Here is a 22,641-nt window from a genome sequence, read left to right as displayed (position 1 = left end):
AAAACTTTTTTCACATTGAATTAACTATTTTGATACAATTTTCTCTGGAAATGATTTATTATTAAGTTTCTTGTTTATGCTTTATAATTTGATTTATTTCAAGTACTCAATAATCATTTGATAATACAATTAGTATAAAAATGTCTGAGATTATAATTTGATAGTTATATTGCACTGATGAGTATTTCTATGTGCTAGTAAAATTGGTGAATCTCTGCAAAATACCACTTAAGATGATAAGAGTTTAGGATTATAGATACATTTTTCAAATTATAATTGTGCAAATGAATGAAATGTCAATGGTTTTTTTTTTTTTTTTAAGTAAAAACTATGAAAAAATAAAGTTTATATTTTGATATGTCTATGATTATCATAACAAATTATTTAATCTCAGAGATCTTGGGTAATATTGCATGATATTGCATCTTCAATACATCCACCATAAGATTGTATAATTTCTCTACTTTCTTGATCATTTAGACTTTCCAAAGGGATGCAGGCACAACGGTGTTGTTTTGATTCAATGTTATCATATAGCATTCGAGGAACACCTATCCAATCTCTTAAAATTCCTCCGCTATGGAAAAAAGTTTATTATTATTTATATTAATTGCAAAACGAATAATAATTGTACCTATTTTTTGAACACCAAACTCTAGTTCCAGTTTCAGGACTCCATTCTATATTACATGGAGGGAATTTTACTTTTTTTTTCTCTTCAATGATATTTTTTTCTTTTGCTAAAAGAGCTCTGTGTTCTACAATAAGATTTTCTGCAGTTGGATTTCCCCATTTATCATAGTATCTTCCAATTAATTTACCTTAAAAAATTTCAATATTTTATTTCTTTGTAGAATTTTAGCATGTATTCAACAGTAAGGAGATTATCCATTTAATTCAAGTACGCATTTAAAACAAGAAATATAATAGATATATTTTTGTATCATTTACCTTTATATAGGTAAGTTTTTTTATAAAAGTCTACCCATTCTAACAAAGATAAAATTTGTTTATCAGTCAAGGATGAAACATCATCTGAAAGTCCAGTGTCAGTAAAATCACCGGTAATGAATGCTGCAGAACCATCCAATCCTGTTTTAAATCATTAAATCATCAAGTTTTGAGTTAGATTAAAATTACTATTTTTCAAGTATTGGTCATTTACCTGTGAATGCATGATAAGACTTATTTGGTCCATAATGCTTAGCACCACTTGTTACATCAAAAACTTGTCCCAATATAGCTAGGTACAAGCCATCTTCTAAATTTACGTATTTTTTAAGTGCACTTAGATCATATAAATCATCACTCTTTTTATTGCGAGTATTTTCAGGTACCACAGTTAGTACATCTGCAGTTTCTATAGTATTGGGTCTAACATTTATATAATAAGGTTTTATATATTTTTCTATACAAGTAAGTTTATCATTAGAATACAACACGTAAAGTGTTGATGTAAATAAAATTATCCAAATATACTTTGATAACATATTAAAAGGCTCGAAAAATACTGTTAATTAAAATTTTTTTTATAACAACTTTAGCAACTACATTAAACAGTAAAAAAACATCGTTGCGATTTGTCGTAAATCAAAGAGGCATGTTTGCTCTGCTGTCATTTACAAGTATAAAAGTGTATGGGAAAAATTGAGCACATGACACGACCGCAGATAGCAGACAGAGTTGAGAGTTGAGACAGCAGAGGACAAAAAAGGAGGCAACTCCATCTGCTGGAATAGTTTTGCTAATCACATATCTCTGTCAATCAATCCTGAGTCCTAATTCCAGTCTTCACCGTAATAAGTGTGAATGTGAATAAATGATATCTGGACTCTTGTAAAGTCCAAAGTGCTTACTATTTGTCGTAAGAAATATAATATAGGTAGTTATTATCACAGATTTTAAAGTGAGTGAAAAAACATAAACTTATTGATTGATTGTATAAATATTATTAATCGTTATTATAATTATGTTGTATCGAGCCGTAGAAAATATTTTACCGAATCACCGATTTAAATGCCCAGCCCTCAAGTTTTTTTCATTAAAATCATTGATTACAAATTAACATTATTATCTTCTTGTGTTATCTCATATTTTATTAAAATAATCATAATTGAGTTATTTTAAATGTTATTTTTTTCAACTATAATATATATTAATGAATATTTTAAAAATTTTTCATGAAATGATTTTTGAACTTTTTTTTTATTTATTATTTTTAAAATACCTATACTTTAAAAAAAAATATTTTTGTTTAGAGATATATTATGAAGATTAATTCAACATAATATGTATTTCTACTAAATTTTTTGTCATTAATTATTATTTAGTTGTATGAGACATCATAATAATTGTTATTAAACATTTAAGTCCATTAATTAAATTTCTATTGATCATATTATAGTACCCAAAATGCCAAGTTCTAATCTTTATGCAATAAACTGTGATGGACGTGTATTTTCACTTAGTACTTCTGGTAGCATGTGGAAAGAGTTTATGTATCTAGGTCTTGAATTTAAACAATTATCTGCTGTTCCACATTTTATGTGGGCTATTGGTGGAGACCGACAAGTTTATGTACATGTACACGGTCTTGATATTCCAATACGAATTAAAGAAGAAACATATGAAAATGAAGTAGGTATTGATAGAACTCTTGCATTTTGTAATGTATAAAATTTAACTACTCTATTTTGTTTTTGCAGAGATGGCTACCGTTAGAAGGCTTTAGTGGTAGACTTTTACCAACTGATAGGTATCATTTTTCCAATCAAGATGGATCTGTTGATCGCAGTCGTGATAAAGTCAAGTTACCATCAATGGCTTGGCAGTGGGAAGGAGATTGGCAAATTGAAACTACCTTGGATGGGCAACCACTAGATCACGATGTAAGAATCTTAATGTAGTAAATTGGAATTCTTAATATCATTTTTGAAAACATTACGATTCATTTTTCATAATAGGGTTGGACATATGCTGTTGATTTTCCTGCGACATATGGTGTAACAAAGCAATGGAAATCTTGTGTAAGAAGGAGAAAATGGGTACGCTACAGAAGATATAGTGCCATGAACTCTTGGTGTGCTATTGCACCTCTTCACAAAGATGCTACCAAAGTAAATATAAAAATACAAGGCTTTTATTTATTGGAGTTTAATAACCATGTAAAATTCCAGGAACCTTTCATTGATGTTTCTATTGGAGGCAATCAAATACCTGGTGGAAATCCTGGTGACCTAACAGTATGGGCTGTTACTGCACATGGAAGAGTAATAAAGATAATTTTGATAAAAATCATATGAAAATTGATAAAGTAAAATAATAATTTTAAATTAGGTCATGTTTAGAGTAGGGGTCAGTACAACATCTCCAGAGGGATTGAGATGGAGTGCAATCAAAATGAACCCAGGTGACGAATCCTTACAAATAAGTGTAGGAGTTACTGGTTTAGTTTGGGTAACTTTATTAAATGGAAAAGCTTTAGTAAGAACAGGCGTTTCTAGAGAAAATCCAATGGGTAAATCTATATTTATTACATTTGTACCCCATTTTTTATTATTACATTTTTTACTGTTACAAGAAAAATTAATTTTGATTCTTTCAAAAATTGCAGGTGATGAATGGGCAGTAGTAGAACCACCTCAACCACATTTACGTTTAACACAAGTAAGTGTTGGACTTGATGCAGTATGGGCAATAACTCATGAAGGAAGTGTTTGGTTTAGAAAAGGAATTAAGGGAGAAATGAGTGGTATATGTGAACAATTGGCTGTTGGAACAGGTTGGGTTGAAATGTCTACAAAAATGATATTAGTGTCTGTAGCTCCTAATGATCAGGTATTTATAAATTACTACTTGTTAGGAAAACTCATTCTTCTATAGTTATTCACAAATGGAATTTTATCAAAGGTATGGGCAATAGGACATGAAGATAGATGTCTTTATTATAGAAGCGGTATTGCAAGATCAGAATTAACTGGTAAAAAATGGAAAGCCATTAATGCACCTTTTCAATTAAGTAGAGCTAATAGTAGTGCCAGCATGTCATCTAACAGTAAATACAGTCTCTGTGGAACTCCTAATCAAAAAAGTCAAACATTTGGTTCCTTGGTAAGGTATCATCAAAATTCATTTCAAATAGTTAAATATTTAATTTACAATTAATATTTTAATGCAGCAAAATCAGAAAACTCTTTGCTCAAATGAGAATGTAATTAAAGAATGGGAAGAACAATCAAGATCTGCTCCTGGACCAGTATCCTTGAAAAATTTTGAAAATCATGAATTGCCTGAAAATACAATACAACAGTCTATTAAGAAAAAAATGTATTACAGTCAAAGCACCAAGTAACTACCTTATTTTACTCAATTAAATTTTAAATACACATTTTTTAAAGTATATAACTGTTATAGCTCTACAGGATCTCAAGAATCAAATGAAATTGACTGCAATAGTGTGGCTAACATTACCATATCAAATGAAACATTAAATAAAAGTGGAGAGTCAATAGTTGTTACAGGAAAGGGCATGGGTAGCACAGTCAAAGTAACTTTTTTTTATTATAAAAATCAAGCAGTATTATTGAAATTACAATGGAAAATTTTTACCAGATTAATCCAGGCTCATGGAGTCCTGTTCACTCAGTTGGTTCAATGGTTGGAGCTGAGGCTCATCCAGAAACTGATGGTTCTATATTTGATCCAGATTTAACTGGTGATTCAAGTGTTTTTGGAGAAGATGAAAGTGCAGCTGCTATTTATTGGGCTGAATATGAAATGACATGGGTCAAAGTTGAAGCTGGTGCTTGTTTAGTGGACCTTAACAATCCTCCCAAATGGTATGATAAAATTTTCATAATACATGATGTACAAAATGAAAGATTGACATAATTGACGAATAAAAATTGTCTAGGCTTGCTGAAACTAATGGTTCAAATCAAGTGGAAATTATAGAAGAATGGAGAATAAACATTTTAAATGAACTGAAAAACAGATTGAAAGGAATTGATTTTGATGTTGACTTGTGCGAAAAAGCAATTGAAAAGTTTGTCAATAATGTTTTAAAGATATAAAAAATGTTGAGTTTACTTATAATATGTTATTTTTTAGATCTTCATGGGTGAAAAATGGCGAAGCTAAGTGTAAATTGAAAGGTACATCTTTGTTTGAAGATTGTATTGTTGAATTAGAATGGATAAGCAGTGATGCTGGCACGCTGGATTTTGGAACTTTAACAATTTTAAATACAGATGGGGCAACAACAATGGTACAAAATGAAGCTTTTAGATTTGGAGAAATATTTTTCACATTAATATTCCTTTTATCTGATGTTTTAATTCCCTAGGTTCAGTTTTCTATATCAGAAGTTGTATGCATTGTTTGCTGCAGTGAACCAGGGTTTCCAAGATTAGCTATTTATACACCTCGTCTAAATAATTGTAAAACATTACGATTACAATTCAGCAGTGATACTGAATTAGAAGATTGGATGGCTCATTTGACATCTGGTAAATAGAGTCTTTCATTCGTAAAAATTTCCTAAAAATGGTATTTTAATTTTATTTTTTATATAATTCAGTTTCTTGTAAAATAAATAATGCTTATGGAAGACCAAGCTCAAAGGCTATTTGGGCTACAACTGCTTTAGGAGACGTTTATGTACATGATCCCGTCTTAACAGAGGTAGTATTAAGTATAATTGCTTCATTATATGTTATGTTAATCGAATATTTTGAACTAGGAAAATCAATATGCAAATGGTTTATACATTCAAGAATTAAATACCGCCAATAAAGCACTACCTTTCGAAAGTATTTTACAAAACGGATTTAGTCCAGGTTGTTCTCTACACGTTACTGTATGCATTCATGACGATGCAGATAGGTAAAATCTATAAAATTTAATTTATTATCAGAAACATCTATTCTAAATATACATTTTGATAACATGTTTCAGAATATCTTTAAATCTTGTTTGTCATTCTACAACTGTAAACAAATACAAGCAAATTGTGGATACAAATGATGTAGCCCTTCATTTCAATCCAAGACTTAGTGAAAACATTATTGTTAGAAATACGTACCAAAATAATAATTGGGGAGATGAAGAAAGAAATGGTGACAGTCCAATAAAAGCTGGATCCAATTTTTCATTGGTTTTAAATTGCGAAGAAAGAGGATATAGAATTTTTATTAATGATACAGAATTTACCTATTATAATCATAGAATTAATCCGAAAAATGTAACACATTTACGTATAAAAGGCAAAATGACTCTTTGCAGTGTGCTTTATAAATCACCATCTGTACGTTGAGCAATTTATAAAGTATTCAACAATTTTAATCATTCGTTGAGTTTCTGCTTTTATAATTTCAGGTAATTATCGAACCTATGTCTATGTTTTGGAGACAAATTGGAGGCCACTTGAAAAAAGTTGAAACTTGTAATGCAAATGTAACTTGGGGTATTGGCTATGATAACACTGCTTGGGTCTATACAGGGGGATGGGGAGGTACTTCCTTAAAAGGTAACGATTTCTTATCAAGAAAATCTTAAATGAGAATACATGATGAAGATTATGTACTTTTTACAGGATTAGACTTTGGCAGTTCAGGTGTTAATACTATGATCGATACCCACAATTATTTTGTATATGAAAATCAGCGTTGGAATCCAATTACTGGTTTTACATCTCATGGCTTGCCAACGGATAGGTACATGTGGAGTGATGCATCGGGACGACAAAAACGTACGAGAGAGAATACAAAACTGCTTTCGTGTCATTGGCAATGGGTAAATGATACTTTTTTCTCAATGTGATGAGCGCAACTCACTTTAAAGTAAAAATATTCAACATTGTGCTGTGGATTCTGTACATTTAGGTATCAGAATGGATACTCGATTTTCATGCTCCAGGAGGGGTCGATCGAGATGGCTGGCAGTATGCGACCGATTTCCCATCTCAATATCACGGTAAAAAGCAATTCACCGACTACGTGCGAAGGCGTAGGTGGTTTCGTAGATGCCAACTGACAACTAGTGGTCCTTGGAAAGAATTGGGTAACACAAAGCTAGTTGACGTATCTTTATACGTAAGTGTTTTCTCAAATCGTTGATTTATTTTGTATCTATTGTAGTTTTACATTTTTCGTGCATTCACTTTTTTCAGAATCAAAACAACGCTGATTCCGAATGTCCCATTCACGTGTGGGCTGTAGCTCCTAACGGCGAGGCATTGTTTCGCAGAGGCGTTTCGGAATCGTGTCCAATGGTAAAACAATTACTAATTTTTATTTTGTTAAACTGCTCGGAGAAACAACCCAATGAAAATGTTCTTATAGGGTGTTACATGGGAGCATATACCTAGCGATCAACCATTAGTTAGTATTTCTATTGGCCCTAACCATCAGGTTTGGGCTATTGGAAAAAATGGATCTTCTTATTGGAGATTCGGTATTTCGGAGAGCAAGCCAACAGGTCAAAATAATTTAAAAAAAATTTTAAATTTGTATAATTTGACTTTTGCTTATGATAATCGATATTTTAGGTGAATCTTGGCAAAATGTCGAACCCCCTTCTGGATCGCATTTAAAACAAATTGCCGTCAATGAAAATGCCGTATGGGTTTTAGATGACTCGGGAAAATTATCAGTTCGGCGAGAAATACAGCCAACGGTATTTCCAGAGGGTACCCATTGGCAAACTCTACCAGCAATGACTAATGATCCCATTCACATTGGTAAATGCATAATTACTACTTTTAAACGTCAAATTGAATATTGTAACTTTTTTTAGTTGAAAATGAACCTATTTTTTAAAACATGATTTAAATTTATTTGAAACAGGTGATATTTCAGAATTTTCAATACCTTCGACCATACGTAATTTTCCTTCAGAGCTGTTACGTAGTTCGTAGGCCAATCTTAAATAATAATTTTACTCTTTTTTCTTTTTATCTTATTAAATTTTTTTGGTTATCATATCTTATTAATTAAAAATTTTATTTATTTTAAAATTGTATAGAAAACATTTTTAAATTCGTTCTCAGGTGATTTCTTTTCTTACAGATGTATCGGTTTTAAATACTAAACAAGGATTTCGGCACATATCCGTTGGACTTATGTCTAATCAAGTGTGGGCTGTATCTGGAGCCGGTATAGTTTGTCGAAGAATTGGTATTACTGACTCAAATCCAGCTGGTTCTGGTTGGGCTACCGGCATTGGGGTAAGCTCATTCGCTTTTACAGAAAAAAAAATGTTTTTTTCGATCACCTGTTTGATTCATATACTTTTTTCACTTAGGCCAATTGGCAACAAATTAGTGTTGGAGGTCTCGTGAATGATCCACGATGAAAATTCGGTAACAAGACTTATGAAAAGATGTGATGTTTTCTACTATTACTGTGCGTGTCGTTGAATAGAAATTCATCGAGCTACTTTTTCGATTTTTTCCAAGTTTATTGATTTATAAGTATATACTTGCAAGGTAAAATATTAATCATGTATAATACATTTAATTAGAATCTCTTATAGTCTAGTCAGAACTAATTTTATATTACCAATTATGTGTAAAACATATAATTCAAAAACTAATAAGCAGCTTTTGTCGCTGACCTAATGGTCGAGAAAAATGATAAAAAAATTTACTTGAACTTCTTATTTTTATATCATCTTTGTCTGTTTCCTCTAAAATGTCAAGAACACTTTATTGTGATTGATCAGGAGAATATGAGCATATTTTTTACCGTTCACTTTATTAGAAAATGAAAAAAGTCTTAAATGCTCTACACAATTAAGGATAATTTTTTTGTTATTGCATAGGTGTATTTATTCCTTTACATAGAATCTCAGTAGTAACTCAAAATGAGACTTTTGAACAATGGTACATTAGGAGTGACGCACTACCTTTATTTTTAACAATGTGATCTCAAAGTAGTATTTTTCATCTAATTTCTCATTACTGATTTTTAATTTAAAATTTACATTATGATCCTAATCATTCCATGATTTTTGGCTAGTGAATATATTAGTTTTCAGCTACTAATAATATTTTGAGTTATATCTCCTCAACCTAATTCGCTTGCATTTATGATAAATGTTAATCTTTATGAGAATTCTCAAAAATATTTTTTCTTCATTCAATGTTGTATTTAATACCAGTAATATATATTCAAAGAATCGCTGAGACTTGAATTACTCATTATGTATGCCTTGGCATTATAATTATTATAATCGATCATTACCAACATCATTTATTTTGGTTGGTATAAAATTCTGTTTATAAAGATATATTTAAATATAAGTCTATTTGGTTATATGAAATAAACATCTGTACAGTTAAATTGTTATACTTATTTCTTTTTTACAGTTGCATTAAATTTATATTTGAATAGCTCGAATGCAGCACGCTTAAGTACATATTTACACAAAGATACTGTGTCTATTTTTTCATCATATGAATCATTGGGCATCTATTTACATGAATAATACAATCCACAAAAATGTTTTTCTACAGTTGACTTGCACAATTTGATAATTGGGATTATAAAACGATGAATTCGCACAGCCCGTCATTATCAAAAAACTTGGTAAATTAAAATAATTTATATGTTTACATTCACACCCGCTCAGACGTCCCAAATGTAATCTTAAATATTTTAAATTAACGTTACATTTTTTTGCTAATGTACACATTGAGCGAGACTTGTAAAGCAAGCTGCTCGGGTTTTTGTGTTTTTTTCCGAAATATAAGTCCCAAACAATTCATTCAACTTAATCTATTATAATTCGCGGCTAAAAGGAAAAAATTTTACGTAAACTTTGGATCCAATGAGCACCTATCGAGGTTCTTAAGTGATAAGATATAGTGGAAAAAATAAACGTTCCTCACTTATTTCTCTGTTTTTGTTTTGAAACGGGACCTGTTTTCAAAACAATTGCAATCATGAATCATTAAATACGGTAAAAAAATCGAGCCCCAGTCTCTTATTAATTAATTTTTTTTGTAGCTAAAAGTTTTCATTTTTTGGTAATACTGCTGACTCGTAAGACATCATCTCGATTGCTGTGGATGCAATTTCACATCAACATTTTGAAATTGTTTGAACTTGATCAGCATATTTACGAGCTAAATTTTCAGCTTCCAAGCGATCTCGTTCGCCTTGAGCGCTGTTGTGCACTCCATAAAAGAAGTATATGCAAAATCCTGGAAAACAATTTATAAATATAAAACCCTAGATCAAACTAATTATGTGCATGTAACCAATCTTACCGATAATCATCCAAACCAAAAATCTTATCCACGTATAAAAGTCGAGTTGAAGCATCAAGTAGAGATTAATGAGTATACTCAAACAAGGTATTAATGGAACCAAGGGCACCTGAACACAAAATTAATAATCATTTTTTGAAATTTACTGTCATTATGAAAAGCTTTGATTTTATATAGTACTTTGAACGATAAATCAGATTCTTGAACCGGTTGCCTGCCGATCGTAGCCGCGACAAGAATAGCCAAAAGCACGAATATGGCGAATATGAATGATGAAGCGTCTCCTTCGAATACATTGAAATTGTTCACCAGTAAGCCAACAATGAAGACGAGAATACCTGTAAGCATTCGAAAATATACTTATGTATAACGCGTATCGGACAAAATAAGTAGGGTTTGCAGATGATAGAATCATACTGAAAATCAAAACTCCGTATTTGGCTGTTAAAGTGGAAAAATCGCTGGGTTCTTTTTGATTGTGAAGATTGAGTATCTGCTTAAAGTAACTACTCGAAGTTGAATAAGGTTCAGTTGCTTCAGGAGCATATGGCTTTGAGCTCGACTCTTCTCTTTGATACCTTTAAAGTTATATCGTAAAATGACTTTTCGATCTTTTGTTGAGAAAAAAAAATGCACGACTTACCTGAGAATCAGAACCGAAACGGCGACTATCGTATAAGCAAGCAGAGTTCCAATAGACATCATATTAATCAGCTGCTGAAGATCGAATAGTAAAGTCATTATCCCTAGAAAATTGAAAAAAATCGTAATATTGTGCGCAAATAATGGGGTACGCAATGAGCATTGAAACAAATTGTATGTACCTGTTAGAACCCCCGAGAGTACAGTGCCGAGGACAGGCGTCATAGTTCGTGGATGAACTCTGGCCAGGAATTTAAAAATGACACCGTCGCTGGCCATGGCATAGAGCACTCTTGGCAGTGGAAACATTGCCCCCAACAGACTGGTACAGAGAGCAAAGATCGCGCCTATGTTGACGATCCACTTGATGGCGGGCCAGCCGATCTGATCGTAAACGTGAGGAAATGGCGCCAAAGGGTCCTGCAGCGGTTTAGCGCATGATTTTTATGTGTCGTACGCGTCAATCATTGTACGCATTTTTAGCGTCGGTGTGGAACTCTTACCTGGGCGTAGTAGGGCCACATCATCGTGAGTACGGTCGAAATACTGAAATAAGCCAGAAAAATTATGGCCAGAGAGAAGACGATGGCGAGGGGTATGTTGCGCTGAGGATTTTTGGCCTCCTCGCCAGTAGTGGCGACCGCGTCGAATCCGACAAAGCCGTAGAAGCAGATGGCTGCGCCCTCCATGACACCCTTGATTCCGAAGGGCATGAAACCACCGTTTCCTGGATTGGTTACGTTCGCGGGTATATCGCTTGGATCGATGAACCAATTGTTCGTGTCCGCTGGAAATTTCCCCAAATAAAATTTCATGGTTGGAAAATAAAATTCAAAATAAAGAAAAAAAATGAAATTAGTCGCTCGAACAATTTGTTTTTCAATGCTTTTTAAACTATCTATTAGAATGATTGCAAAATCATGAAATATTTATGGTAACTCCAGACTAAAATGAGTACGGTAAAAAAACTCATTGCAATCTCGAGCAAGCAAATTGTATTGGAAACAAATCTTTGTTGATTAACTACTTGATTATCGTATCACAGTAGAGAATCGGCGTGTTCCAAAGAGCGCCGCGTTAGTTACAAACCGTCCAGTGCCAAATATTGTGAACGTTATTGAAATCGTAGTAGTCCTGATACGTGAATCGTTTTTTTCAATCCTATACAGGTCGTAACTTAATCGCGTAGTAGTACGACGAACCCGAACTTACAATTAATTTTTTTTCGCTTCGCTCTCGAACTTCATGTTCTTTACGAAGTTGCTTCGTTCCAGCTTGTATCCTTTATTTTCAAGACTTTCGTCGACGCCAGACGCTAATTAAATTTAAAATTGTGCGGCATTATATCCACACGTGGCATCAATGTCTTGAAGGTCTCAGTGAAAAAAACGACACTAGACTTATCCGCATCGTGTCCAAGAGTACATCGACCACATGGAGAAAGAACTTTTTCATAGCTAATTGCAGCAGTGGTCCAGCCCTTCTTGACCCGAATGTCGATCTGACCTTCTTATAATAAGATTGTGTAATAAGAAACTCAAGGTTTCAAAAAACATCCAAGTCGAAAACATTTATGTACATATTATTTTGAGGATTTTTCTTCCCCTTTCTACGTAGTCTTTTTAAGACATCAACAATTTTAATTATTTACTATTGCTGTTGATGCGAGAATTTTTCTTTGCGTGTGAAATACTATTTCTTACAAGGGTGAAAAATGAAACACCCACATACACGTGATATGGCGCCTCGGCATCGATTCTGCATTTTTCACGCAGAGTTTTATAAATTAAACTAGAGCTACGTGTATTTTGTTTCAACGATTTATAGTAAAAAAGTACCTTTGATAATGCCAGATACAACGATAATCGATATCGTCACCAAATTGATGGTCGTGAAAATGTTGTTGAGCATCGAGGACTCTTTGACCCCCACGCTAAGAAACAAAGTCAACAAAATGACCATGCCCATGGCGAAGAAATCGGGATATTGCGACAAGAACGATACTCGAATCGGCATGGCCCCGTGCAAAGCTCTCTCGATCGTGTAATTCGTGAGTACGTCGATGTAACTGCTCACACCCCTTGCCATGCTTGCCGTGCCTGTAAGATATTTAAACGAGTGAGAATGCGGCGGCTTTGTCATTGCGACGTCGGATTAATACGCCTCGCTGGTAATGGCTTACCTATGACATATTCCAATATCAAATTCCATCCGATCACGAAGGCGATGAATTCGCCGACCGTCACGTAGCTGTATACGTAGGCTGAACCGGCTTTCGGTACTCGTGAAGCAAATTCAGCGTAACACATCCCTGCGATCGTAATTGAATTAGGCACTCTGTGTTTGCTTGATTATTGTCTTAGTACCATTAACTTTCAAGTCTTATGGAATTATTTTTCTTTTACATAAATATTTTCAATTAACAACTTTTAATGGATTGTTTGGCGCGACGATATTAAGGCGTTTATTGAACTCTCGTGTTATCATTTGGCTACATAATATTTTAATTTCAAAATATTAAACTTGATTACTTTTTGCAGTCTTTACATTAAATATTTATTTTTTTATATACGCTGTCGACTGTACGGAAATTTATTTTACTTATTTTTCGGAACATAAATTTTTATGAGGTATAATTTTCATTCGGTGATATAAAGTTACATTTTTTATGTACAATTTTTCGCAGAAAATTTTTTTTTCATCCGAGCTGATAAACAAAGATAAAAGGCACATATCAGTTTTATCTGTGGCCTTTTCATCGTATTATCATTCTATGCATCCATGCACGAGGCTCATTAAAAAAATGAAGTGGAAGAAGCTTACCAGCGAAAGCGGAGGCGATCGCCGCTATGAGAAAAGATATGCAGACTGCCGGGCCAGCGGTCTCTTTGGCCACGCTACCGGCCAGGACGTAAACGCCGAGACCGAGGGTGGAACCGACGCCCAGAGCCGTGAGGTCGATCAACCCGAGGACTCGGGCCAGCTCGCTCTTTCCGGCTTGGTCGTCGTCGACGCGCCGCCTCGACAGAGCCCTCCACAGTCTCCTGCAAGTCATTTTTTTTCCTTCTGCCTCTCGTTGCTTCGCTGACTTTTGTTCTTCGAGTTCTTTACAATTGGTGCCAGCCGCTTGTTTCACGGAGTCACGAGTGTCCCGCGCAAAATTCCAAACACCGGTGTAACAATTTATCTTTAACAAACAACATTTTAAGATCATTTAGTAAAGCTATAGAATTTTCGTCAGACAGTGTAAACAAGCGCAAATTGTTTCAAAGTTTAAAAAAGGTTTAAAAATATGTTATAGCACGTTTCGATGAATTTCTTTGGAAATTTTTTTCATTTTAAGAGCTACAAAGTTATGCAAGTAACAAGGTTTTTGTTATAATTTTTTTATGCATTTTTATTTAAATTTACTTCATTCCAAGTATGAACTTGAGCGACATCATTTTAATTAACTTCGACGTTTTTTTTCTTGCTTCGCTCGACTTTAACGGTGCGTATCTAGTTCATTTCCAAAGAGATCGATGCTGTTTCATCATGCTTCGATAATTATCCAGTAATTAAAAATTAGTTTGATATTGCGCATCCAAGCTCGCACTTGTAATTTGAAAATATTGTTATTCAAGTTGACTGCAGCTCGTTATTTTATATAATAATAGAAAATAGTTAAAATAAAGAGGCAAAGCTGCAGACACATGTTTACGATTGAACTTGAATATTTTTTATGATCGCGATTTATATCGGTTCTAAGGAAACTGAAAATTAAAAAATTATCTCCTTGTTTTAAATCACCGCACCTACTGCAAGTAAGAATATATTAACTATTCGTCTAGACTAAGGATAATTTGTTACTTTTATTTAAAAGCAGTTCTTAGAAAAGAAAAAAAGTATAAATTATTGAAGTAGCTTCACTTAAGTAGAAAACTGTTTTTTTTTGTTTTATAACGCAACTCCAAAGCAATGAGAAGGTACAAGGTGGCAATGCATTCTAAAATATTTCAGTTGAATTGAAGTAACCAATAGCTCTGAAAAGAATGGCTGACATAACTCATTTGGCAAAAATCCAAAGATTCAGAAAGGAAAATCAGGACAATAATGGACTAATTTGTCGCGGCCAAGTCTCTGCGGGTGTATAGCTGTGTACACATGTGTACGCGATAGAACAAATCATGGAGACGGAGCGCGGCATTTAAACGCAATAATTAAGTGCCTGTAGTTATTATGCAATTTGATGTTACGTGTATTTAAGGAACAACTCGGCGGTGCGCTCTGGCACGCACGATGTACATCGCATTATGTGTGCAAGTATGAATGAGCCTGCTCGACTCGTGTGCTCTATTATATTCTCTTCTTTTTTTTTTTATTGACATTGAAGTATGCTGATTTTCATATAGGTCGTTGAGTGCCGATGGCAAGTGGTAAAGCAATTTCATCGGAAACAAAGATTTTTTTTCTCTTGATTTTTAATTTAGATCTCGCGACGAATAGTAGAATCAAACATTTCCTGTTTTAGTACAATTATTTGCCACTTTTATTATTGTTGATATTATATTTCAAATTGAGCTTTTAATGACAGTTTCAAATATTTTCGGCAAAAAATTACTGATTTTAACTATCGGGAATTAAGACACCTTCATATTTGACGTGAAGGCAAAATGTAATGCCGGCATATCGATTGGTAAATTTACTTCGCAATGCCGGATGCTCATGCATGTGAAATAGTTCTTTTACCTACCAGAACTTTAATTTAAAAATTTGATGGAATTTCAATTATACATCAGTACAACCAATGTTTTAATTATCTTTTGAAGTCAGTTAGAAATAGTTTGAATTTGTAATAGCTAGAAAATGATTAATGAGTCGGAAGTACAAATTACATTGAATGTATGTTTGAAGTGTTGTCAGACGTACAAAAATTATTTAAAAAGGCAATTGTCAACAGAGTTAAAAAAAAACTAAAATTGTTCCAGCCAGCCGAGCATTATATAAAATTAGCCAGTACATTCAATGCTTGAAAATTGTAATATTTGTTATGTAAATATTTTGTTTCAATTTAAGGTAAATTATTCGGCATTAAAACTTATCGTTTTCGATCTCTTATTGATTTTTGCAAAACAGCCGAAAAAAGTATCAAAGCTCGTTGTAAATAAAGCACGCGTGTATAGAAATGGACAGGTTACCAGGCCCTCCCCCCTGCCCCCAAAGGAGAATTATAAAACTAATGGCAGCGTCGGAGACGCGAATACGTAATAATACTCAATTTTATAATTTAGTCCGATCATTCGGCACAGTACGATTCAATTTTATTTGGCCAAACGACGATCGGTGTCGTGATAGTGCAGCCATGGCCCACATTTCAACCTAGCTCGAATTCATTTTTGTCGTGCCGCTATGAAAAACGAGAGAAAAAAGGTGTTCATTTTCGTTGTTTCGTCGCGAGAAGCTATATAATTTTTCAATTGTCTCCCCCGCCGCTGCGTGTATCGTCCAGCTAAATGTTAAATAATTCGTGTTCTAAAACCTGTTCGAGCGTCCGTCTGGCGGTGCTTTTCAGGTACGCGTAGCAATGATTCATGTCGGCACATACGTGCCTCGACACACACACGGCCACTCGACAAAACACGATTTGTTCCGACAGTCACACACAACAATGACGATAATAACGATAATAAGGTTGCCGATTTCAACGGACCGAATGCATAATCGAGCGGACGCGTGCGTATACTACGTAGCGTAGCGCAATGAAATCTTACACTTATTTTCACCAGGGCCATGTGCGTCGAGAGGTATCGGTATTATTAAGCTATACGTGCATAATGATAGAGCAACGTGTGTCGATACGCGTCCAGTGCGTCGAGTCGAAAAATCGTGCCTCGGATAGAACAAAAAGGATGTTATACGTGTGCGCTGGCAGTAGTGCAGTTACAGGCTGCAGCGGTGGCACAGCAGAGCCGATTACTACTTGATAAGTCAAGGTTTGCGCCTTGACTGCCACGGTACGCGCTATATACAATCGTGCGAGTGTGTGTGTGCGTGTGTGTGTATGTTATACAGACCAAGAGGAGACCGGCTAGCTCGAGTTAGTTCGTGTCATTGGGCGAGTGCGAATGTTTCCCCCTTGATGCTCGATCGCGAGAGTCGAGTTCCGTCGCACTGCAGCCTGTGCGGCCCGTCGATATGTGTGCGCGTATGGGTGTAACGATCTGTACCGGATACTCTACGCTAACGTAAGGAAAAATTTTTGCTTCGTTCCGAAGTTTAAAAATTTTCTCTCATTCAAATGACGTAAAAATAATAAATCCGGAAAATCTCAAAGGCTTATCGTACAATCACGAGGCAAATGTGACAATGTATGACTTTTTTTATTCATTTGCTCGGAAAAGGCCAATTAAAAAACATTACAAAGAAAACAGGATAATTCGGGCATTTTCGCTCGACGATAGCGCGTGCGCACAATTTGCGTTCATCGCGCTCGATAAAGGTGAAAATAAATCCTTTGTCCGCGCGCGAATGTATCCTTGTGGAGCTTCGAGACAATGATAATGAAACAATAAGTGAGTTATGATTTTCGGACCGACAGACAGACTTTTTTGCGTTGAAAACGTCTCGAGTGAAGCGGAACTATGCTATACGTGCAAAGAGCCTCGGTCGATTTTCTCGCATACTAAGCAATGCCGCATTCGAAGACACGCGAATACGAAGAGGCGCAAAAGTTGAGCGCTAAATAATTCGTACGAAATAATTGCTTTCGTATTATATGTGCGTCCATCGTAAGCCAAAGGCAGCTGCTGTACGTACCGCTGTGCGTAGATGCGAGCCGCAAGGAAAATCCTCGTCGGGCTATTAACCGTGCAGGTACACGCGCTCGCGCAAGGTTGCGACCTAATTGTTGTCTATAAAGTATCTATACATGCGATACATAATGCACGATTTACACTCGTGTCTATATTATATCGTAAGATTTCATATTACGGATCGGAGCGGCAAAAAATGGACAGCTCCATCTCAAAGCGTATAAATCGAAAAGCTGCGAGATTTTTTATGTGGTGAGTACGTTCAGAAGAAACGTCGGTCATTTGAATGCATATTATACTGTCAGCTGTCACGATCCAAGCCCGAGCAGAGTGCTACGCTGTATATCGTTAGTTGCAGAGAAAAAAATCGTTCTTGTTCAAGCTGTAATTATCCTTTGAAAATTTAAGGTATAGAGCAAGGGGCGATACCAAAACCACGGAAAAAATTGAAATTATCCCCCCTCTACGAAAACTGAATCCGAAAACTGAACTTTACGTAAAATTAGAAGCAGGTGCGACTATTTACTTTGATGCTCGAGAATGCGACCGATTCTCTAAGTGAAAAGTCAGTCACGGTAAGCGAATCATCACAGCGCGATAATTAAGTAAAGTAGCATCTCGGCCGAACCGTCGCCGACCAATATTACGGCAATCGCAAGGAACGCTTTGCCCAAACGTCGAATCAAAGACTCGTAGCAGCTGCTGTGGTTGAAATCGATCGTGTCGAGAACGACCCGCGATCAGCGAACGGCTAATTTCGGTGCGTGAAGGCGTCGCGGGCAAACTGCGCGGGCTCGCGGGTCGGATAAGCCAGCGTAGCGTTGCTATAGCGCACGCAGACGGACTTTATATTGTATATACGCGGCTGTGTGAGTGGGCGCGCGAGAACGACGAAGCGAGTCGCCGCGATATCGGCGTTAATAACGCCGAGCTCTATATGTAGGCGCGAACGCAGCCGCACGTACATACAAAGTCATACACGAGCGAGCATTAATTAGTCCGCGGCGGTGGCTCATCGTTAATATACTATAAGACACGGCACGCCGATCGAGCGCGGCGTTATTTTAGCGATAGATGTGCATAAGCTCGCGACTATTATTCGCGCCGCGTCCGATTAAAACGCCTAAGCTCGAGTTATCGTCGATATGCATTGGCTAATAGATGCGATCATCGCGATCATCGACGTCGCACGTTGTATCGAGCCTGCGCAAGCTACTATAACGCGATCGGGAACATATCGGTGCGGTATACGCGAGGCGTTTATCAGCAGCAGCAGCGATCGAGCGCGTTACAAATTGTCGGCTCGCATCGTCCGCGCCGACGAGCTATTTGCTCGTGCAAAGGTGGTGCAGCGCTGCTGACTGTTGATCGGCGTTACTGACCCTATTATAATCGCGGCGATGATCGCGCGCCTATATATATTTACGCCGCGCTCGAGTTTACACAAAGCCGCGAGCAGATAAAGGCGCGCTAGTGTTTTATCGGCGTTAATAACGCCGATTGCTTTGTATGCATACATTTTGCAGCCGGTACACTGCGCCAGCTCAACGATATACTAGCTGCGAAAGAGAAGCAACGCCGCGTTCGCGATAAGATGCGGCGTTCGACGCTCATTGGACACTCGTGTTTGTACAGGGCGTTAAGTGTGTGCATCAAATTTACCTTGAGCGTTTTCAAGACAGATTATTATATACGAAGCGCGTCAACGCGCGAGAGCCGCAGCCGATCATCGCCGCCGTCGTCGTCGTCTTCGTCGTCGCAGCATGTATACATACGATTATCGCGCAACGCCTTGCGACTCTCGATGTTATTTTCACGGAAAATAACGCGCGCTAAAAGAGCATCGCTCCAATAATACATACCCCGGCCTACGCGCGATCGTCGAGCGCTATTACGCCGCGTAATGTACATTATTATTATAGGAAGATATTATTGATAAAGACGCATTGCGATCGACGAAAATTTAACGCCGTCGAGGAATCGAGCCTATAGCTGATGATTGATAACCGATTTCCTCCTCTTGGGTATAGTCCTTCGAAAATGTTTGCCAATCATTTACCCTCTTTACTTTGGGTTGACTTTCGGCATCCACAAAGAGAGGAAAATTTGAACAAAGTCGCGCGCGAGCCGAGTTTGCTCAAATTATTAACGCCTTGAACCTCCAAAGTCACATTTTTTATTGCTCGCTCGGTCGAGTTGGAACATTTGGCTCATTTTAATCGCGTTCGCGAGCGGCGTTAAAATTTCTCCTCGCCAACGATAAAACGCAACTCGGTAACGAACTGCGATCGTTGGAAATGATTCAATCGTAGTTTACGTGCGATACAAAGCAGAAAGACTCGAATCAAATGTCGCGCGCGCCCTTGTTGCTGCAGCGAAGCGCCAGAGACTCGGCAACCGCGTATATCGCTGCCTAAAAAGCGGAGCTTGCAACGCGTTCTGCACATAGCACGTTAACGCGAGATAACGAAACTTGGATGGACGTACGAAAGATTTGATGGGGAAAAAAAAAAAGAAAAAGAAAATGCGTGTAGCAAGGATTTTTTTCTCGCTGCGCTACCGCAGCCACAACAATAATCGCATCGCGAGGACGTCGAGAAAATATAATTGCTACGATATACGACTACTCGTGTACTAGGTATTACAATAATAATGTTCTTATCGTTTTTTTTCTTTGCCGCGCGTTGGCACGCGGACGTATACTACATTGCAATCCGATCGGCACATTAACTGTTTTCAATAATTGCGAGTTAAATTGAAATATATAACGTTGGCGATGCAAATGCCACCGCGGTACAGCATAGCGGCAGCTGTGCGAACGAGCGTTAAAAAAAAAAGGTTGCGGCGCACAAAACGATCGAGATTACATCGCCGTATACGCGCGCGCGCGCGCTCGTTAAGAGACAGATTGGCGCGCGTAAGTACACGGCGCGCTCTACTGCGTACTGTAACGCATGGAAAGAAGAAATTGTATCAGTTGGTCGTATCCCTGAGCGCGGCGGAATATATGTAACGGATCCAGGCTAACGATGACACGGGCATTTGACGAGCGTCAAAAGCTCTCGGCCCGTTGCGCACATACGTGTATTATGCACACACACACATATGTATAATATAACCACACGAGCCCTACAAGCATCCGATTAACTTATTTATAATAAAATGTGAACTCGTCCATGTGTGTGTGCATGTCTGTGGTCAAGTACGTAAGCTTAACTGTGAGCACAAGTATTTTCAACTCGATTCTTTGAACGAAGCTGCATCGATCCCATATCGATCGGTCGATCGAAAATTCATTATTCGTTTTTGCTCAATTCTTTTTCACGCGATCTGTAATTAGCTACAGATGCAATTATGAAACTACCATTGAAACGAGAAAAGCTACAATACTTTCCGATCTGTAACGAAACTATGATTAAATAGTGGCATTTCAACAGAAGCTCCTTGAAATACGTTCGCTTTTCAGAAAAAGCATGATTGCAGAATTTCAAATGCTGCAAACTTTTATCCTTCGCCATATTATTTTCGTTGCGAGCGTGGACCGCGTTTGGCAGTGGTCACGGTCATAATTCGCCATCGGAACAGTTTTTTTCTTTCTTTGTTTTTTTTTTTTTTTTTGCAGCGACGGCGCAACATTACGAGCGATAAATAATAATAGCGCACACGTCGGCACGCTGTGCGCCATTACATAATTGCAATCGATCACAGACAAAGGATATAGATCGTTCGGTCGATAACGACGGCCGAATTCGTCGATCGTCGATCACGCGCGCGCGCGAACGCGCCGAGAGCTTTTGCGAGCCGAAGAAGCTTTCGATCGATCAGTACATTCATCACGAGTTGCTCTCTTCGTTCGAGTCTTGCGCAACGACACGAGGAGCGAAAATCGAGAAGGGCCAAAGTAACGATTCGGCCTTACCGATCTCTATAACGGAAGTACTCTCTAGTAAGAGTTCGCGCACTCGGTGTCTCGCGCTCTACGTACATAGGTAATGTCCCTTGACAGTGCGCGAGCACAAGTTTTCGAGCAAGAGAAAGAGAGAGAGAGAGAGAGAATTAAATGCTTGCATAAGCGTAAAAAATCATACTCACGAGTTCCGAGAGAAGATATACGATCGATCCGTCCGTCTGTCTGTCGTGAGCGTTGGCGGCTGCAGCGGCAGGCACGAGTGGACGAGTGGCAGCGGCTGCACAGCGACGACGCGTCTACTCCGTTTATATATATTTTGTCTGCGCGACGACAGCGTAATTTTCGTCGAGAGATTCGGACGATCGGTGGCTGCAGGCAGCTGAGAGCGACGACGGTGGCTGGCCCGTGCGTGTGCGCGCGCGCGCGGACTCGTTGCGCTCTCGTAAAATTCTCTATAGTATAATTTATAAAAAATATAATTCGCAGCAGCAGCAGCTCTCTGTACCTGTCGGCGACTCGCTCGACTGTCAAGTGTCAGGCGTATGCAAGCGGGCACCGATCGCGAGGTATGACACGACCGACGACGAGCAACGTCAAAACGATTCTCTCCCTTCCCCACTGAACGAGCGCTCGCTTATATACACCTATATATGTACCGCGTTTTGCTATATAACAACATTATATCTTGGATGCCGATACCTGTACGCACGAATTCAGCCCCATTCGGATTCTTTTTTTACAACTTTTCACTCCCCCCGCCCCGGCTATCACCCTTTGTAAATACTTATTTTATATTATTATAAAATGTCGTGATCAGACACATTTGTTGACTTGAATGTACGTAAATAATTTGAAATCGAGGATTTATTGGTATCGTGATAAGTTGACAACAATTTTTTTACAACTACTACGGTTCACGGAAATGCGCACGCATGAATAAACATTTCATCTTTCAGAGGCGACTTTATAACAAATGTTATTATTGTTCGTATATCTATTGGGAACGAAAAAAATTATTCTATCGTTAG

General features: G+C 37.0%; 3 protein-coding genes across 6 annotated transcripts; 1 reads left to right on the top strand and 2 right to left on the bottom strand.

Moving 5' to 3' along the window:
• Positions 1-330: 330 nt before the first annotated feature.
• On the bottom strand, positions 331-1,686 carry LOC106651093 (neuferricin). Its single transcript, XM_014369448.2, has 4 exons — positions 1,166-1,686; positions 952-1,092; positions 635-821; positions 331-577 (listed from the first exon to the last, which is right to left on the bottom strand). The coding sequence occupies exons 1-4, from the start codon at positions 1,488-1,490 to the stop codon at positions 391-393; spliced, it is 840 nt and encodes a 279-aa protein (XP_014224934.1). The 5' UTR covers positions 1,491-1,686; the 3' UTR covers positions 331-390.
• A 90-nt stretch (positions 1,687-1,776) lies between these two features.
• LOC106651090 (tectonin beta-propeller repeat-containing protein) lies at positions 1,777-8,651 on the top strand. Of its 3 annotated transcripts, none has more exons than XM_014369441.2 (26): positions 1,777-1,906; positions 2,405-2,637; positions 2,706-2,888; positions 2,964-3,116; positions 3,177-3,269; positions 3,337-3,517; positions 3,614-3,837; positions 3,910-4,110; positions 4,178-4,347; positions 4,414-4,546; positions 4,612-4,838; positions 4,913-5,044; positions 5,110-5,266; positions 5,345-5,507; positions 5,579-5,682; positions 5,741-5,883; positions 5,956-6,304; positions 6,376-6,526; positions 6,593-6,792; positions 6,882-7,091; positions 7,169-7,270; positions 7,341-7,476; positions 7,547-7,738; positions 7,845-7,907; positions 8,067-8,224; positions 8,302-8,651. In XM_014369441.2, exons 2-26 carry the CDS (start codon positions 2,413-2,415, stop codon positions 8,350-8,352), a joined length of 4,101 nt encoding a protein of 1,366 aa, XP_014224927.1. In that variant the 5' UTR covers positions 1,777-1,906; positions 2,405-2,412; the 3' UTR covers positions 8,353-8,651. The 3 variants fall into 3 exon arrangements, with proteins under 3 accessions (XP_014224927.1, XP_014224929.1, XP_014224928.1); XM_014369442.2 differs by having other exon boundaries at positions 1,798-1,882; XM_014369443.2 differs by lacking the exon at positions 7,845-7,907 and having other exon boundaries at positions 1,779-1,906.
• Positions 8,652-8,754: 103 nt separating this feature from the next.
• LOC106651091 (high affinity cationic amino acid transporter 1) lies at positions 8,755-22,127 on the bottom strand. Of its 2 annotated transcripts, XM_014369444.2 has the most exons (11): positions 21,796-22,127; positions 13,736-14,099; positions 13,095-13,223; positions 12,751-13,011; positions 11,416-11,699; positions 11,095-11,332; positions 10,914-11,016; positions 10,688-10,848; positions 10,451-10,608; positions 10,271-10,379; positions 10,083-10,204 (listed from the first exon to the last, which is right to left on the bottom strand). In XM_014369444.2, the coding sequence occupies exons 2-11, from the start codon at positions 13,965-13,967 to the stop codon at positions 10,083-10,085; spliced, it is 1,797 nt and encodes a 598-aa protein (XP_014224930.1). In that variant the 5' UTR covers positions 13,968-14,099; positions 21,796-22,127. The 2 variants fall into 2 exon arrangements, with proteins under 2 accessions (XP_014224931.1, XP_014224930.1); XM_014369445.2 differs by lacking the exon at positions 21,796-22,127 and having other exon boundaries at positions 8,755-10,204; positions 13,736-13,967.
• Between the last annotated feature and the right edge of the window lie 514 nt (positions 22,128-22,641).

The sequence above is a fragment of the Trichogramma pretiosum genome, unplaced genomic scaffold, assembly GCF_000599845.2.
Source record: "Trichogramma pretiosum strain Unisexual culture from Peru unplaced genomic scaffold, Tpre_2.0 scaffold65, whole genome shotgun sequence".
Taxonomy (NCBI): domain Eukaryota; kingdom Metazoa; phylum Arthropoda; class Insecta; order Hymenoptera; family Trichogrammatidae; genus Trichogramma; species Trichogramma pretiosum.
This window is presented reverse-complemented; position numbering and strand designations above follow the sequence as displayed.